The sequence below is a fragment of the Phoxinus phoxinus genome (assembly GCF_949152265.1).
Source record: "Phoxinus phoxinus genome assembly, chromosome: 11".
Lineage (NCBI taxonomy): Eukaryota > Metazoa > Chordata > Actinopteri > Cypriniformes > Leuciscidae > Phoxinus > Phoxinus phoxinus.
The window spans coordinates 10,721,744-10,741,190 of NC_136886.1; the positions used below are offsets into that span (position 1 = coordinate 10,721,744).

Genomic DNA, 19,447 nt, shown 5'->3' on the forward strand with positions numbered 1-19,447 from the left:
AAATATACATTTTTTTTTTTTGGTGAACTTTTTTTTGTTTTGTTGCTAGAACCCTTTAAGGGTTCTAGCAAATTCTGTCAGGCAAGTTTCTACTGACATATTTGAATGATATGTAAAAAAGAGAGGTATGACCCAAAATGAGGCTTCTTGAATTATATATTTTGACAGCCAGCATTGAACACGGTGGAAGAAATGGCTTTAAAATGATCAATGACCTAAAATCAATCATCGAAGGTAAGTACAAGGGAATTCGTCATGTTTCTCAGCTTAGGTTTGTTTTTGGGAGAGTGCCACATCATGTCTGGCTTGTTCAATGATTACCTGAAAGAGATATCCAAAGTTTCTTATTGGATAAGACTAGATAGAAAACCAAGTAAACTGACCAATGGACAGATGGGGAGGAGGTTAGAGGGTCAGCAGGGCAGTGTTCATATGAACCTCTGTGCTTCTTCCTAAAAATTCCAGACTGATCCAGTGAGAACGTGTAAGTATAAGCCTCAGCTCACAGAGAGAACTTTTAAATTGATTTCTGCTGTTTTTATTTCTTTGTATCTCCTCTCTGAATGCAGGAGTGATGTCCAGCCTAAAGGAGATCTGTGCGGGACTGCCTCTTGATCCTCTTCCCCCAAACCGTGGGAGAGACCCCAATGTACCTCATGCACCTGTCCGAACTCCAAACCTCACCCCAGCAGAAGAACGGGTGGGTCAACATATCTCTCACACCTATCCGTCATTTAATTATTCATAATAAATGAACATTTATCATTAATAAATAAAAATTAGCAGAATATCCGAGTTGCTTTGTTTCATACAATGAAATGGGGACGACAAGGACAAAACTCATAAAGCATTGTAAATGTATAGAGCATATGACTTGTGTACTGTATTCCAAGGTTTCAGAAGCCATACGATCATTTTATACTGACAAATCACACAGCAGATCTTTCAAAGTTTATTTATAATTTGACATAGTTGTCACTCAAAACTCTGTTTACAACCCCCCTCTGTTTACAACCCCACCAACCCCCCAACAATTCTATAAAAATATTATGTTGTAAAATAAAGTACAAAAGTTTGGGGTCAATAAATTAAAAAAATTAAAATAATACTTTTATTCAGCAAGGACACATTAAATGTATCAAAAGTGACAGTAAATCTATATAATTCCTGAAATAATTCAGAAAACATTTTACAGTTTAAAAAAAAAATTAAGCAGCTGTTTTGAATGTAATAATAAGAAATCTGCATAGAATGATTTCTGAAGGATCATGTGACACTATAGACTGTATGAGTAATGATGCTGAAAATTCAGCTTTTCCAACACATGAATAAATTACATTTCACAATATATTAAAATAGTAAACACTTATTTTAATTTGAAAAAATATTTTACAATATTACAGTTTTTACTGTATTTTAAATAAAATAAATGCAGCCTTGGTGAGCAAAAGAGACTTGCCGACCCCAAACTCTTGAACTGTTGATGAATTTAAATGAATTAGGATGTTTTAAATGCTTCAGGTCCACTCAGCGGTCAGCAACGGTTAAAAATCTCCCAAATCTTTCCACACTGTGAGTCCTGTCAATCATTAAAGATAAGAGTCTGAATTTTAAACAGAGAAAGGGAAGAATGCAGGGGGTGAGGGACAGAGACCAAAACATTTTGTAAAGTTGATTGCATCATGATCACTCATTCTCTCTCTTCAGTTAATCTTTACTGGACTCACCTGTTCTGGGTCTCTGTCATAGTGTCTCTCTCAGTCTCTGTCTCTTCTCTCTAGCTGGCTTTGAGGAATGCTTTGAGATACTTTCCTCCTAATCTGCACACGACTCTGGCTGCAGAGTTTGCGCAGGAACTGAGGCAGTATGGACACATCTACATGTACCGCTTCTGTCCTGCACTGCGTATGAGGTACAACAAAAGCAATTACACAACATATTTAGGCAACTGTATTGATACGGTATGTCTTGACTATTGCAGTTCACACCATATCCATGACTACATGTGTGTTACAGAGCCTATCCTATTGATCAGTACCCATGCAGAACAAGACAAGCTGCTTCCATCATGCTTATGATTATGAACAATCTGGATCCAGTTGTAGCACAGGTACATTTTCACATTTTGTATTATGTTTTGATGTAATAGATTATAGTCAAGAAATTGCTGCAGATTCAATGTTCCTGACTTCAAGATCATATTTTATGGTGCAATGATCTCCAGAATTTTAATACTCATTTGAATACTCTCAGTTTCCACAAGAGCTTGTAACATATGGAGGAAACGGACAGGTGTTCAGCAACTGGGCGCAGGTAAAGTGTGATATATATATATATATTACTTTTATTACTGCTATATCCGTCTGTGTTGTATTAAATTATAACAAATTAAGCTAATTGCTATTATTTAAGGTATTATTAAGTTATTATTAAGTTATTATTATTATAAGTTATTATTAAGGTATTATTAAAGGTTATTATTTAAGGTTACTATTTGATGTAACGTTTGTTTTTAAGTCCTGTACTTATCCATCCACAAGGGGGCGTACGGGTATAGATAGCGCGTGAGCTCTCAGCGATCAGATGTGTAACCTCCGTTTGTCACGTCTCCGTTTCTCCTGTTTATTCAGGACTTTTAATCTGTCATCACTTCCCATGCCTTGGGACTTGTAACATGCTGTAGTTGATTTGTAGTAAATACTTTTTAAACAGAGAAAACCAAGTTAAAGTGTTTATGCTCAGCAATTCAATTGGCGATTCATAAATGTCCATTGTGTTTATATGTGTGTGTTCGTATACGTAGTTCTGGCTGGTATTTCACTATCTGAGCACCATGACTGAAGAGCAGACTCTTGTGATGTACAGTGGTCATCCATTAGGTCTCTTTCCCAGCCTCCCCTCTTCTCCACGCTGTGTTATCACGAATGGCATGGTAAGATACACACAGGCCATTCTGCATTGAAAATAGCATATAAGGAAGGGAAATAACTGTTTCTTTTCTGTTTCTTCTTGTGTGGTTTCAGGTTATTCCAAACTATTCTTCCAGAGAGGAATATGAAAAGATGTTTGCTATGGGCATTACCATGTGAGATTTCACCAATATCTAATAATAACAATCTAACTAGGCTCTTTTAGAAAATGTACCATTCAAAAGTTTGAGGTCAGTAAGATAAAACAATTAAATTCTTTAAAAGAACCTGACCAACACTTTTGAGTGCTAGTGAAAATTGGTTGTGATTTTACTGCCATTTAAATCACCTTAATGCCTTACAGTCCATATTTGGCATAGTAGAACTGGGTAATGGGATAGTGTGCATAGTCTAGTAGTGTGTATGTTTCTCTGTGTGTATGGTCAGGTACGGACAGATGACCGCTGGAAGTTACTGTTACATTGGTCCTCAGGGCATCGTTCATGGCACTATGGTAAGAAGAAGATACAGAACTAATAAAAATGTGCTGTCCAAAACCTACAAAAATGATCTAAAAGAGTATCCCTCTGCCTGTTCAGTTGACAGTGCTTAATGCAGGTCGAAGATACCTGGGCTCAGATGACCTGAGGGGTCGTGTGTTTGTGACATCTGGTCTGGGTGGCATGAGCGGAGCACAAGCAAAGGCAGCAGTCATTTCTGGCTGTGTAGGGGTCATTGCCGAGGTCAGATGATGGTTGAAGTTTATGCTTACTGTTATCTAACCAATCAATACATTCAGTTTTTAGTTAAAAGCAAATTGACTCACCAATCAATGTGTTACGGCTCGGATTCAATCAAAGAGAAATTTGTCTAGTTTGACCAAAAATCCTGTCAATTATTTACTCACCCTGATGCCATTTCCGACCTGTATGAATTTCTATCTTCTGTGGAACACAGAATAATGTTTTGAATAATATTGGTAACCAAGCAGGTTCAGTTCCTTATTGACCCATAGTATGGACAAAAAATACAATGGAAGTCAAAGGGACCAAAACTGGCATAATTTAATTCTTTAAACTATCCGTCCAAGGGTGTTTTCAGTATTTTAAAGAACTTAATAGTCTAAAATGTGAACCCAGTTGTTTTTGCATTCACACTTTTCCTGGCCATAGAAGTGGGCCACGTAGCTGTAATAACTTACTAAATAATAAATGTTCACATTTAAGTCCAAATTGCAACCCACCCTCAGACCCCTGAAACGATCCATGTGTGGAAAGCCCTAAGTACACTATCATAACTGGTCTCTGCAGGTTGATGAAGCTCCCCTAAAGAAAAGGCATGAGCAGGGCTGGCTGATGGAAGTCACTAGTGATTTGAGCCACTGCATCCAACGCATCAGGTACAGTATGCAAGAAAACACTGGAACACATTGGGACTTACAGACCTATCTTAAACTTCCAATAATTAATCTTATAGGGAGGCCAGAAAAGCAAAAGCGGCCTTGAGTTTAGGCTACCATGGCAACATTGTGGATCTCTGGTAAGTCGTGTACTTCATATTCTATTTGCTATTGTTTGCGCCTTTTATTTAGTCAATTAAAGTTAAATATGTTTCAGGGAGTGCCTCTACCAGGAGTATAAGAAGACAGGGGAGTTGTTGGTTGATTTGGGTTCTGATCAGACATCACTTCACAATCCCTTCAGTGGAGGATATTACCCAGTGCAACTCACCATCAGACAAGCCAATCAGCTCATGAACACTGACCCCCAGTCCTTCAAAACCTTAGTACATGAGAGGTACACACAAAAATACATCTTAATGCCACAAATAACTAAAAGTAATTAAAATCTACATAAGCTCCAAACTCTCTTGTGTAGTCTTTGTAGGCAGGTGGAGGCCATCAATAACTTGTCAGATGCAGGGATGTTCTTCTGGGACTATGGCAATGCTTTTCTCTTAGAGGCCCAGAGAGCAGGCAAGTAAAGAGTAATTGTCACAAAATAAAGCATGACACGGTGATCAGGTATTACTCTGACGGGGTTTATTTATTTTGAGATAAATCCTTCAGACTGTACATTATACAAAAACTTACCAAATAAATGAATGAACATTAAATAATGAATAATTTTAATCAGTGAGAAGAAGGAGACCACTAAGTGATTTGAGAGATGTAAAACTGTAGTTATGTAGCAAAAGCAAAAAAGTTCAATTTAATTGTAACTGTCATAATACAAAAATATTTGACTCAATAGAGCAAAAATACCAAGATTAGCCAGTCAGAATCAAGTATTCCAGTGTAGTGAGAATAACACCAAAGTATGCATAATAAAAGTGTTTGGTTACACTGTGTTTTAAGGTTACAATCTAATTATACATTAATTCACTACATGTACTTAGGGTTTGGTTTAGGGTTAGTTGCATGTAATTATGCATAATTTATAGTTATTATAGTAACTACTTGTAACGTGTAATAAGGACACTGTAAAATAAAGTGTTACCAAGTGTACTTCTGTCTCTTCAAGGTGCGAAGGTAGAGAAGAAAGGGGGAGGGGCTACTGAGTTTAAATATCCCTCATATGTCCAACACATAATGGGGTAAGTGACCATCCGCAGGCCAACACACATATAAGTACACTCACTCACAGACTAGTTTTAATCTTTGCCCCTTTCTGTAGGGATATTTTTTCACTGGGTTTTGGGCCATTTCGTTGGGTCTGTACCTCTGGTGACCCTGCTGACCTGGCTGAGACTGATGCAATCGCCACTGCTGTACTAGAAGAGATAAGCTCCACAGTAACTGAACGTGTCCGACAGCAATACAGTGACAACATCCGCTGGATACGTGAAGCTGGGAAACACAATATGGTATGGCTCCCAGACACCCAAAATTATATTAATTTTCGAGTCACATTACGGTAATTTATTTACCCATCGATTTTGCACTTATACTGAGAGCTAGTGGTGTGGATGCAGCATAACACAAAAGCAAACATTTACTAATGCCATTGTAAAAAATGTGATATTTAGCAAAAATGTATTTATTCAGTCCACAAAAGTGTCCAATAATAGCGGGTTATACAGCTAGTATTATTCAACTGGCCATGTGATCGGCCACCATGAGGCAGGGTTATTATAGTTAACTAAAACTAAAACCTTAAAATAACCCTGCCATGAGGTGACCTGCTCCATGTAAAATAAAACAGCGTTCATTAGGATACTATTTTCAAGCGTATTTATTAAAGGTACTAAACTTTTGTGTTCAGTTTGCAATTTTTGCTTTATCTGGTCTCTGTTGTGTTTAGGTTGTGGGTTCACAGGCCCGTATTCTCTATTCGGACCAGAGAGGAAGAGTTTCCATTGCCTTGGCAATAAACCAAGCCATTGCTAAGGGCAAAGTCTCGGTAATTTACGTGTGCATACTACCGAAGTCATTTAATTATGGTTCATTAATATACACACTTTGCAACATATCAGTGCAACTGTCTCCTCTCCCCCCTCAGGCTCCAGTAGTCATCAGTAGAGACCATCATGATGTCAGTGGGACAGACAGCCCCTTCAGGGAGACCTCCAATGTTTATGATGGCTCTGCCTTCTGCGCAGGTACACAGACACATCTACACCTTCTTTCAAATTATTATGCAAGTGACATTTCAGTAGGACCTCAGTACAATAAACGTTCAGATTTTAGTTTTTCAACTACAGTGTTTTATTTCTCAAATATTTTTAGATAACTGATATCAATCTCAGACAGGTTTGTTAAATAGTTTGCCAGGCCTTCTTAGGTAAATATGAAACCTACTTCAAGAGGTTGTTCCACATTATTAAGCAACACGGTCAGATAAAGCCTTATTAAGGAAAGTTTCTGTCAAACAAATTAATTGTATTAAAAGAGCTGTGGGGGAAAAAAGCCACTGTTGAGCAGCAAACAGATATTTGAAGCTACTATAGTCTCAAGAACCTCTCCATGCTGGCTGGCAGTTGTGCAGTAGCTTCAAATATCTGTTTGTTGTTTGTTGTTTTTTTACTGCTGCCCTTTTGTTTGACAGAAACTTTCCTTAATTAGCCTTTATCTGACTGAGTTCTTCTGTGCTCTAATTCACTCACAAATCTTTTGACAGTTTGAAAATATCTATTCAGTACGTTTTTGCAAAATCCTCTTAATAAGCTTTTTATCTTCAGAAAGATCTTTATTCCTCCCCATATTGCATGAAAACAGTGACTTGCTAAAGAAGAGAAGACCTGGCAAACTACTGAACAAACTTGTCTGACATTGATACCAGTTATCTAAAAAGATATGAGAAATAAAAGTACAAAAAATATTGTACTAAAATCCTACATATGTCACTTGCATAATAATTTTGAACACAGTGTAGTAGACACAAGTGAACTACAAGTTGTATATGACCATATACTCGCACCATATACTAACTATGCACTAAGTAAGGGATAATGTACAGTCATATGAGATTGACATTGTAAAATAAAGCTGAGAAGGTGATCAGGAGGGGTATTGTGTTATCCTGAGAGGGGTTTATTCTGCGATAATGAATGGTTGAAAATACATTATCTTGCTTATTACATAGCTTCTCAGAGAACAAAAAAATAAATGACCATGATTTAAGTTTAAATAATTGTTTATAGGTGTCATTATACAAAATATCTGACTACAGAATGTTGTGATAGACCAATCAGAATTAAGTTAGAGTTCAATCAGGGAGACTATTTAATAGATTCATGTCTGTGCATTTATTATAGACATGGCAGTGCAGAATTTTGTTGGTGATGCATTCCGTGGCGCCACATGGGTTGCTTTGCACAATGGAGGTGGAGTTGGATGGTATGTAGAGATTTGATTTGTTATTGGTGAAAATTAATTATTTTCTAGTTCTAGATAAAACATGTTCCTGATTTCTTGCTATATTTTGTATTATTGATTGAGCAAAAAACTTTTTTTGAATAAAAAATGAACATAAAAAAGATATTAGTTATTAGTGCTTTAATTATTGATTTGTATTGATTTGTTTAGGGGAGAAGTGATAAATGGTGGTTTTGGATTGGTTCTGGATGGTTCTGAAGAGGCAGGGCAGAGAGCTAAACTAATGTTGAACTGGGATGTCTCAAATGGGGTGAGTATCTTTGTGTGTATGTGTTCATATATATATATATATATATATATATATATATATATATATATATATATATAATATATAAATGCATATACATGATTATACTGTTATATGTAAATACTGATGTGTATATCACTAGGTGGCACGGCGATGCTGGTCAGGCAACGCTAATGCTTATGAGGCGATTCAACGTACCATGGAGGATCAGCGTCAGTTGAGAGTCACAATGCCCAACCCAGTACAGGAAGAACACATTCTGGATCATGCACTGCTGGGAAAAACTAAACTCCACATTTAAATATGAAATTATGCATTAATATGCAACAGAATGTCTATACGCTTTCATCTTATCTTACCAGAAAAAAAAAGTTCACAAGTAGCCTACGGTTCTATTCACTCAGGAAAAATGGACAATGGAATGCATAAATAGACTGTAATATTAAAATTCTACAGTCAAATACAGCAACGTTCAAGAGTACCCTGAACTAGTCCATTATTTACAGCTACCTCTGAATTTGATGTCATGAATGAAAACAATTGAAAGGAATAATTGTTCGGTTTTGAAAATGTATTTCAGTGAATTGGTTTAAATTAAGTATTTGAGGTACCTGATGTGTATTTTATATGGTTATAAAAGAATAAGCCCCCATAAAGATAAAAATGGTCCTGAAAAATAAATCACAAGGGGCCAAATTGTATCTTCTTTACTATTGCAATTATAGCTAGTACCAATGTCAAATGGTATTGTGGTAGTATCATGCTACAAAAAAAAAAAAGTATTCAATTCAAATGCAAAACTGAAGGTTTGACCTTTGAGTAAAAAGAAAGGGAGTCATGGATACAAATGTCAACATGCCACCAATAGACTTTAGTTACTTCACAGCTTCAAGAAATGAGTGGCGTTGAATAAAAATCATGATATGTTACAATTTAGCGTCCTCTTTATTTTAATAGCTTTAGGATTTTTTTTACACAGTAACGTTACCAAAACTTCAATAATGGCTCTGGGGACGGAGTGCTCACTGGGTGATTCGACGCTGGAAGAGGAATTCAGGCGGTTAAAAAAACGTGATTTGACAGAGACGTACCTATTTCAAATGGCATGTGGTTCGTTTAGACCACAAAAATGCAGTGGAAGTGCCTTTAGGAAGCATATCATGGATAAGGTAAAAACCTCTCTCGCAACTCGACCGCAGCCGAAGCACATTGACGCTCGACCTGCAATACCTACATCAGACCTCAGGGGGGCTGCTGAGTTCTACACGCGCTTCCCTGGAGACAAGCCCGCGGAACACCCGGACTGGATCCGCGACAGGAAAGCGTTCAGAGAAGCGCTTGACGGTATGGGAGATCTGCGCAGATGGCTCCATAATAAACCGATTCTCACCGACCTGGAGGTTCTCATCTGGGAACGAGACAGTCAAGATAAGCGGAAGTCATCACCCCATTCAAAAACAAGCATTTTCCCTCCACCACCAGATGCTACAACAACTGTAGGAACATAATTTGATATGACTTTTCAAATTAGAAAAGTGGCACAAAAAAGGCCACACATAAAAATATTACAAAAAGTTAGCATTTTATTGCATTAGAAACAAATTCGTTAACCAAATATTTTTGGGGGCACTGTTTATTTGATGGCTTTTACTGTATTGTCACATTTGTCTTTATATCACAGTCTCCGCGCGCGCACAGGCGTGAAGCTGAAGAAGTGAAGAGCTTTATGCGCGCTCGCGAAGCCTGCGATCTCTCCAAATTCTTGGACTGGTATGGGACTGGTAAATTAAAGCGTGTAGACCTCTGTGCTCTGTTTAAGAAGGTGTGCATTGTGCAATGCATAGTGTTGGCAATAGATTTATTCTTACTATTTATTTATTTTGCACAAATGTAAGAACATTGTAGGAGTAAATTGTAGGAGAACATTGTGTTTGTAGGAAGGCCTCATCATACAGCCTGAGAGGATGAACGTGCTGATGTCCTTATTAAATAGTGAGGATGGAAACTCAGTAACTGTGGAAAACCTGGCGTCTGGGATCCAGGCCTGGAACTGGAAGCATCAGGAAAGGGAAGAACACTTAAATGCTGATATATCTCGGTCAAGGGGTAAATAAGAAACTAAATAGTTCTTATTATGAACATTATTTATTTCAGTTTGTAACAGCATAAGGTATTGTGTATGTTTAGGTTATTGGAACGCAGACCATGAGAAAGGGACTTGGACAAGACACCATCTTCCAACCCATGGAATCTCACTAGAGGAGAAAGATGATGAGGTACTGCAACAAATAAATATATTAAAACAATCACAGTCCATTTTTGTTAAGATTATGCTTGAAAAAAACGTTTTGTCATACGAACAATTGGTGAGAATTCCAGTATCGACATACTTTGGAGTAGGCTACAAGGTACATGTATATGGTAATCATGTTACCATGGTAAATATTAAAGTATTGTATTACCAACAGAAACCATCACAGTACCATGTTCCCACCACTGCAATTAAAACTATAATTATAATCACACATTTATAATTATTACTGATAGTTTTGTATTCAAAGAATATTTATTACAGTATTGAATTATGTCAGTTGAGTTATGTTACATCTGTGATAGAGCTCTTTGAATGTGAATGTTTCTAGATGGGCATGCAGGACGTGGAGGTGCTGGCGATCATGAGGAGAGTTTTGGCAGCCACCAAGACCTCTCGCCCTTCTTCTCTGAGTGGCAGTACAGGCAGAGAAGTGGACCGTTTCAGGACCCTTTGTTTTAGAGAATACCTCAAATCTATAGAGAAATGCCAACGACAGGGGCTTAATGTGAGCCAAGCCACTCTACAGAAAGGTATGTTTTTTTTAAATAATATATGCACAAGTACATATATGACATATTAAACCATTGTAAAAAAGCATGCAGAATACAAATGCAACCTGACAGTGTATCTTTCTCTAGTCCTGTTGCACCCTGGTGACATGAGCTTGTCTAGCAGCTCCAAATTGGGAGGGAAAGGTCACTTGTCAGGCTGTGGTGGACAAGAACAAGTCCTGACATCCCTCGGGACGTCCAAAACACACCGAATTGTAGGTGGACCAAATAAGGGCCACAAAGCGATGTAAGTCTATGACAAAAAAAAATCTACTCATTGGGACAAGGATGATGCTGTTCTTTTGAATTTTATATTCATCAAAGGAACCTGAAAACTTTCCACAAAAAAATATTAAGCAGCACAACTGTTTTCAAACATTGATAATAATAAGAAATTACTAAAAATCTGCATGTTAGAATGATTTCTGAAGGATCATGTGACACCGAAGATTGGAGTAATGGCTGCTATTTTATATTTTAAAATAAATAAAAATAGAAAACAGGCATTTTAAATCGTAAAAAAATATTTCACATTTATCACTGTTTTTTTTACTGTTTTTCTCAAATAAATACAGCCTTAGAGCATAAAAAAATCTTACCAACTCCAAACTTTTAAACAGTAGTGTATTCCATGAATAAGAGTGGTTGTATTGAGTTATGTCTATATATGTGTTGTAGGAAGAAGCAGTCAATTCGCTGGGCGGACCCTAATGCCTTCTGGCCTGGAAAGGAAGATCATGTGCGCTTGTTTCTGCCTGTAGTGACAAACTCTCCTGCAATGGTTTTATTTCAGCGTATTGAACGTACTGTTGCGCCAAGTCCTGGACACTGGCCCGTGAATCATTTAGGATACTCAACCTCTGGAGATATAGAAGCTCGCAAGATGTACACTCTCTAGAACATTTTTGAATGTCTATATGAAGTCGGCATGAAACGGAAGTTGCGACAAGATAAATCATGTATAAAAAATACTGCAATATTAAAAAAAAAAGAATTGTCCAGTGACATTTTTGTTTTAACTCCCTCCAATGCTAATTTTCACCATTATGACGGCACGCAAAAACTCAAATACTTCTGTAGATGTGCTGCTCTTCTTAGCCACAGGTCTTTATTTTGTCACTCAACATATTCTCTTGTGATGCAAAGTACACTCAAGCAGCCATGTTTGATTTAATAAATACTAAAATGTAAAATCTTCTCTTGTTTTTTTTATGTATAGAATTAATTATGAACATACAAATAACTTGTGTGTGTGTTTTGTGAATAGAGCTCTGTTGTTTTTCCTGATGTCAGGATATTTGCATTAGGAAGTATAAAGCAGATTGATTTGTTTGATATGGACCAGGACACCTGTGAATTTAGAAAACAGAAACGGCACACTGTAGAAGACAGACGTCAAAGACAGTGGACGAAGAGATGTCACGGATTTCGAGTCCGCTCCTGTCGACTCGTGAGAATGGCCTTCTCTGCAGTTTACTTAGTCATGATTGCAGTGTGAGTTCACTTTTTTTTTGTTATACATCAATTGATCAAAATATCATATTTCTAAAAGAACATACATTGTGCAGGAGTTACTGTTATTGCATCCCCATAGTGCATAGTGTGTGTGTTGTTTAAAATGTCATTCTATGACATAATTTTCAGGTGAGATTCAGAATATAAACAGTTTCAGGTCTGTATTGCATCCCACATTACTATGTGTTGTATATGTTTTCAAGTGAGTATTTCTTATTCTAAAGATTCTAATTCCAACTCCACAGTACCCAGTGGGATATCAAAACATTGGTTATTTTTTCTAGCTTTTTTCATGCATTTGTTTCATGCAAGTTTCAACTTTCATGCAATGCTCATAATGTTTTACTGCTGTCCTTACACATCCTGATCCTAACTGCTCACTGGTTTTTCTGGTTTGTAGACAGATAACAGTGGTTATTTTAATAATTCACAAGTAGAGCCGTAGAAGTCAGGGCTGCCGCATACAATTGTTTTTCAACTATGCAAACTTATGCAAACAGCATATTTCGTACAGAGAAAAAGACATGGCACAACTACACCGCTGACCTTTCTGGATACTTGTGGTTGAATGTGTATTAAAAACAATATTGTGTGTCTGTGAATATGTACTTTTATATGCACTCATCATGCAGATTTAGAGACACACTCTATATTTATGCATATGTGTGTTTCTTTGTGTACATTACAGGTTTTAGCATGTGGTATTGTCCAGCTGGTAATTGCAGAGAAGAAGGAGTGGAAAAGTCACAGTTTTGGAGTTTTATGTCTGGTGCAAGATACATCCATTCATTCAACATTCATGAGACTCTACTGTCTTAAGGTGAGGCCAACAGATATTACATAGAGAGCTTACACCCACTCAGTGTGTTTATCCCAAATGGTAAAAAAAAAAAAAAATGTACATTTTGTCATCATTTACTCACCGGAAAGTTGTTCCAAACCTGTATGAGTTTCTTTCTTCTGTTGAACGTGTGTGTGTAACCAGACAGTTGACGGTAAAATGCTGGAAGTCAATGTCACATGATCGACTGTCTGGTTACAAACATTCTTCAAAATATATTCTTTTGTGTTCAGCAAGACAACATGACGGTGAGTAAATGATGACATTTTCATTTTTGGGTGAACTTTCACTCTAAAACACAAAAAACACACTAAAACATTAAATGAATAGGTGATTTTGTGTACATTTCTCTAAAGGTTTTCTACAAATACCAATACACGGAATGCGTTTTTATATATTTAACACTGATGTTGCATCACATATTCTCATAAATCTCATAACCCATGACATTATATATAATAATAAATAAAGGTTCCAAATGGGGTTTTCACAGTGATGCCGAAGAACCTTAAAGTGAACAGTTCTTAAAATAAAAATAAACATTTTAAAAATAATGAACCTTTTTCCAATATAAAGACCCTTGCTTGTACTGATTCTACAGGCTTATTTGCATGCATTATTCGTTCATTAGTTCATTAATTCTGCACCTTTTTCCAGAAATCTCTTTATTGATTGGCTGTCCTATTTCCATTTCAATCCATTGTGCAATGCTTCTTCATTGGATGTTTAGCCCATTTCTTATTGGGATGCTACTACTTTTTTGGTACCACCTCGTCTCTCAGGTTCTGTGTGACCGTGTTTTTTTCTCTCAGCAGAAGGCCAAGCTGCAATGGGAACAGGAGCTGTATACACCATTTGGGTACTCAGAAACTTGTCCTTATTTCCACACCTTTCCTGGTGACGTGAGTGACAAATGCATCGTTTTTAAACTCCAAGTCTAAGACTGTTCAGAGTATCTCGCTATATACAGTAGAAATAAAAAAAGGGCGAAAAGATTTGTGTAACATTCAGGTTTAGGGCTTAGGGTATTTGAAATATTGTTAGCTGGACAATAGAAGTCAATGGAAAGTATTAATCATGATGGAAACCAAACGTGTGTGTGTTCATGCAGGAGTGTCAGATAGGAATAAACTTTGCGGAAGAAGGTGAGGCCAAGCAGTTCTACATTGCTATGCAGAAGCAGATCAGTGACAACAAAGGTCTGACACTCTGAACACTCCTCACAAATCACATCAAATAAAGAACAATGTGTATCCGTGCCCCATTACACCTGCGGTTGCTCTCTTCTCCAGCATCTCACTCGGTACTTACACGCAGATACAGTGTGGGGGCTGTTTCTGATTGGAAAGACAAGCTTGACAATTGTCTTAGAGGACATGAAGTGCAAAAGAGGTGAGAAACAAAACAGACACAGACAGGCAACCTTAGACCCTTCGAAATCTACATCATATACACTGTAAAACATGATTTTTCGACGTTATAAAAAAAAGATTAGTGGAATTTGTTTTGCAAGAATTTGTTACTTACTGTTTCTTTGTAAATCAAAGTAAATCAGTAATTGTTTTTTCAGTGTAATATTTGGGTTCTGATTCTGGTCGCATAGGCTTTCTCTTAGAAGTGCATCCAGAGTTCAACACCATCTTGATTCAGATGCAACATTTCCAGAGAGCAAGTCCAGCCAAATAAATAACTCCAGCGTTAATGAAGAGTCGATCTCGCTCGCACAGAGGAAAGGGCCCCTCCCACCTCTTCCCCTTCATGCCAGGGCAGCCATGCTGAAGTTGAACCGCAGTTCTAGCATGCAACACTTTGACTCCACCGTTGCTGTTCCATCAGGGGTTCCACCCCCTCCATCTTACCGCGCTCCCATAACCCCTCTAAGTTCAGCTGTAAGTATGCTCATATTGCTCATAACTGCAAATACCGAAATGTATGTAAAAACCTGTTTCATGTCATTTTTATATCAAAATGTGTTAGTTGCAGGTTAAAGATCACTCCTCAGCTGGAACGAAGCAAGCTTTTCATTATAACGGTAACTCCTCTGTCTAAATCTAATTTGACTCAGTTTTCTCCTTAAGGACTACTAAATACGGCAGACATGTTTATATTTACAGCTGGCACTGTGGATGAATCTGGCTATGATGATTACCTTTAAAACACCATCCTCTCCATCATAAGGGACTTTATGACAGAGCAAAAGAAGGATGTGGTCATGTTATCCCACTATTCCCTCCGAACACTTACACATTGAATATATATATATCTTTATATGACAGGAATCTCTGCACCACAATGTGGTTCTTTTTTATGAAAATGATGCAGTGAAGTAATAAAATCTAATAAAAACAAAACAGTGGCCCGAACAGTTTAAAGAAAATTACAAAGTGTCTAAATACTTAGTCTTAATTTTGTCCATTGTTTTAGAATTTAAAACCTAAATAAATGTGTTTTGTGTGTTCAAGTGTTTTGCTTAAAATGTTTACTTGTGTTATATGCTGTAAAGGGATACTCCACCCACTTACAGTGCCATCCCAAAACCATATCACTTACTTCTGTGGAACATTAAAAAGATATTTTAGGAAATGTCTCAGTGTTTTTGTCCATTGAATGGGCTCTAATGTTGTTTGGTTCCCACTTCCCAATATTCTTCAAAATATATTTTGTGTTTCATATTTGCGTAAATGATGACAGAATAAAAAAATGTGGGCATTCATACATTTTTAGGTGTAGCTAAATATCCAAATACTTGTTGGATACTATTTGGATACTACTTTACATAATTTACGTAGAATTAATAAATAAAGTGTTTTGTTAGAGCTATGATGACAGCATTAGTTAATGACAGCACAAGAAAGTGCGTAACTATACGACGAATGTTATTTATTGTGTAGTGCCATTTATACGCCAAAAATAGTTGTTGCGTGCATATGATACGCAGTTTTCGCGTGCATATGATACGCGCACTATGGCGTGTAATACGCGCGCTCGCACTCCCCACCCCTAATCCTACCCAAGGGTGTTCAGTGCGTAGCATATGCACGCAAACATTTTTGGCGTAAATTGTACGAGAAATAAAATTCATGGTATAGTGATACGGACTTTTATGAGATTGTGTTGAATGTTCTGTGTGATATGACTGATAAATGATCAGCTTTGAGATGTCTTCCCTCACTGATTAATAAATGGCAGCATTATCATCCCATTTTGCCCTTGATTTTAAGTTGACCCACTGGAAGTGTGCATTACTGCTAATGAATTTAAAAGATGAACAGTATGTACAGTTCAGTTTCTGTAAGTGGATTAGAATAGGCGTAGAGAGAGAAACATGTTGCACTGAATTTCTCCATTATCTACAGCTCGTTTTAATTAATCTATTGTAAAGCAACTCATCTGAAATTACATAATGAGTGTGAGAGTTATAGGCGTTGTTACTCAGCCCTCAATCGGTTTCTCTGAAGTCTGGGACTCCCATGTGGCTGTTTTTAGACGCGCGTCTGTTATCTAAACGCGCGCACAAATCCTGTACCGGTGCGCTTCTAAGCAATTTTTCCGCGAACCAACGGGGACGGACAACCACAAGCTCTTCCACAAAAGCTCGCGCCTGAAGACGTTAGCCGCCCGCTGCTCTTTATTATAACCTGGAGTCCTGGACCATGAGGAATTCAAGCCGCATCCGAGACGGACAAAACCGCGACGGGACAGGTAAGACGGTCTCTTCCCTACAGCAACCGTGTGCGCGGGTCAGATCGATCTATCTATCTTGGATGATCTACACATTTATTACTTGTGTTTTATATAGATTTCATATACGATGTTGTATATTTAGCAGCATGAGTTAAATACGAATGTGTAATTATGAAAGGCACACACTCCGAGTGTTGGATAAACTGGCATGAGTAAAGACAAATGGTCAGAGTATCTTAGAGTGAGGAGAATTGTGTGTGTGTGTGTGTGTGTCGTTCCAGATCAAAATGCATGGTATGTGCCTTCTTAGCTTAGTCAGAATTGCAACTACACTATCACAGATAACCATGATACAGATGTTTCTTTGTACTGTGCAATTGTAGCCTACTGTCCAATATAATGTGTTTTAGTGTGCTGGTTTAAGATAAAGGGGTGGACAGGGGTTTTCGGAGTATGAGTATGGTGGGTGGATTACTATGGTAACACACCTGGGCAAAATATTTCAGGCCTTTGTGTAGAGCCAATAAATCTGTGGTCTGTGACCCATGTGATAATTTATCTCGTTTTTTGTTTATCTTTCCTTTCCTGAGATATGTACTTCCTCCTCCTATAATTTTCGTGTGCTCTATTCAGAGAGTTGTTCCTCCTTCTGTGCTTTCCCATTTTTCCTCCTCCTTATGTTGTTTATTTCTTGCTCATGTGTGGCACACTCTCCATCTCTGTCTTGCTCCCACTCCCTTTCTGGTTATCTGTGTGAAAGTTCAGCTCTATTCCTCCAATCCCATTTAAGGATTCAGGTCTAACTCGGGTTTTGTGTCTGCGTTTGTGTACATGTCTTTTTCCCATGTCTATTGAATTTGTATGTTATATGTGCAAAGTTTGCTGAATCACTACAGTACCTAATGCAGTTTCAGCCCACTCCCATACACAGTTTAAAAGAGTTTAAAAGGCTCTGATGTCACAGGCTGCTATGTGGGCGGTTGACATCTGAGGAAAGGGAAAGGGAGACTATTTTTGAAAAACAAATGCACAATGCTCATTTAAAAAACTCAAATTAATAGGCAGGGATTGCGAGAATATCAAACATTTTAAGGAAACATAACATTTTCTCAAACTAGAGAATTTGATAGTGATGTCTTTTTTTCAAAAACCTTATGAATGGTGAAATTGTGCAGTACGCTGTGTCTTTAATGGTGGAAAATCTTTTATACACATCATTATTCTACAATGTTTAAATATTATTTTACACACTATATTTCTTTATATTTTTCATCTATCTGTGGACCTAATGCCTACGTAATTCTAAAAAATAGTCTTTGATAACCACACACAGATCTTAGGTGGAAAATATATGAGTGTCTGAGTACCTGAGCAGCTTGCTATTGTCCACCTGTCTAAGAAGATTAGTCCTCTTGACCCGCTGACTGGACACTCACCTTTTTACCCTTCCTTTCTTTCTTCATCACCTGTTTTGTGGCTTTGCCATCTAGTTAAAATAATAACTGTGGATAGTTTTTTTAAATAATAATTAAGACAAATTATAGCCTGTATATATTTTAGAAAAATTAACTTTAACGACATTGGCCTACATATTTTACACAAGTGTGATTCATCATTCAACCACAAGATGGCCCTATTATCCTATTGTTTTGTTGAACCATTTTCTGTTGAGTATATCCCATCCGCGGGATATCCCTCTGCAGCACATGCAAAACCCACACTAACATTAAATACACTACTAGTCTAAGTTTAGACACATATGACCTTTTAATGTACAGGCTTATACTAAAATGGTTGAAACCATTTTTTTAATGGATGAGTTGGACTGAATAATAAAGGAAAAGCAGCCAACAAGTGACCAGCACACATGGAAATGTTTAAAAAGCAAGCTGGCTAAAATAAGATATTTGTTTAACTTTTTTTGGTCACTAAAAATACTTTGATTTGTGTTGTTACATTATTTTGATGACTTACCAGGGTATTATTTGACTTTGACTGTAAGTGCAGCTACATTAGCTAATTTCATTGTATTATAAATGATTATGCATATTAGCTAATACAGTATGTATAGGCCTTATTTTTAGTAAACCTATATAAACTGATATAGTTTATGTACAGCCAGAAATGCTTATGCTGGTCTAAAATTAGTTTCTGTACTTGATACTCCACGATTTCTCAAAACTATGCACAAAAAAAGCTTTTAAAGAGAGGAAGGTGCTCTTATTCTTATTCCCCTCTAAAACCAGCTGCTAAACCAGCTATGACCAGGCTAAAACACCAGCTCACCAGCTTGGCTGACTTTAGCTGTTGTTGTTTTCAGCAGGAAGACCATACAATACATTACTGTCCACAATATGTCTGCTTCAAATGATGAACCTGTACTTTCTGCGTATATATTTATAGGGCAAAGTTCTAAGAAATATTATTTACGGGTTTGGTGGCGAAAAAGAACAGAATGTTCAAGTCTTGTAGATATTTACCATACTGCGCCCCTCACGCCGCACGCCTCC

General features: G+C 37.2%; 3 protein-coding genes across 7 annotated transcripts; all 3 read left to right on the top strand.

Annotated features, from left to right (window-relative positions):
- Window positions 1-133: 133 nt before the first annotated feature.
- Window positions 134-8,962, top strand: uroc1 (urocanate hydratase 1). Of its 2 annotated transcripts, none has more exons than XM_079629386.1 (20): window positions 134-234; window positions 570-700; window positions 1,782-1,912; window positions 2,017-2,110; window positions 2,254-2,313; window positions 2,804-2,932; window positions 3,024-3,085; window positions 3,357-3,423; window positions 3,509-3,652; window positions 4,220-4,308; window positions 4,386-4,448; window positions 4,526-4,705; window positions 4,787-4,884; window positions 5,432-5,504; window positions 5,585-5,774; window positions 6,212-6,310; window positions 6,410-6,509; window positions 7,665-7,746; window positions 7,936-8,035; window positions 8,175-8,962. In XM_079629386.1, the coding sequence occupies exons 1-20, from the start codon at window positions 138-140 to the stop codon at window positions 8,331-8,333; spliced, it is 2,148 nt and encodes a 715-aa protein (XP_079485512.1). In that variant the 5' UTR covers window positions 134-137; the 3' UTR covers window positions 8,334-8,962. The 2 variants fall into 2 exon arrangements, with proteins under 2 accessions (XP_079485512.1, XP_079485513.1); XM_079629387.1 differs by lacking the exon at window positions 134-234 and adding an exon at window positions 392-484 and having other exon boundaries at window positions 8,175-8,960.
- efcab12 (EF-hand calcium binding domain 12) lies at window positions 8,865-12,086 on the top strand. The gene is made up of 7 exons (XM_079629388.1): window positions 8,865-9,528; window positions 9,714-9,854; window positions 9,970-10,138; window positions 10,220-10,308; window positions 10,675-10,876; window positions 10,985-11,144; window positions 11,576-12,086. The coding sequence occupies exons 1-7, from the start codon at window positions 8,956-8,958 to the stop codon at window positions 11,793-11,795; spliced, it is 1,554 nt and encodes a 517-aa protein (XP_079485514.1). The 5' UTR covers window positions 8,865-8,955; the 3' UTR covers window positions 11,796-12,086.
- Window positions 12,087-12,262: 176 nt separating this feature from the next.
- On the top strand, window positions 12,263-16,449 carry LOC307007400 (uncharacterized protein). 4 transcript variants are annotated; one of them, XM_079629395.1, is made up of 8 exons: window positions 12,263-12,391; window positions 13,101-13,232; window positions 14,069-14,155; window positions 14,365-14,452; window positions 14,546-14,645; window positions 14,857-15,142; window positions 15,237-15,285; window positions 15,368-15,833. In XM_079629395.1, exons 1-8 carry the CDS (start codon window positions 12,314-12,316, stop codon window positions 15,406-15,408), a joined length of 861 nt encoding a protein of 286 aa, XP_079485521.1. In that variant the 5' UTR covers window positions 12,263-12,313; the 3' UTR covers window positions 15,409-15,833. The 4 variants fall into 4 exon arrangements, with proteins under 4 accessions (XP_079485521.1, XP_079485518.1, XP_079485519.1 ...); XM_079629392.1 differs by having other exon boundaries at window positions 12,267-12,391; window positions 14,066-14,155; window positions 15,231-15,285; window positions 15,368-16,449; XM_079629393.1 differs by having other exon boundaries at window positions 12,267-12,391; window positions 15,231-15,285; window positions 15,368-16,449.
- Window positions 16,450-19,447: the final 2,998 nt, after the last annotated feature.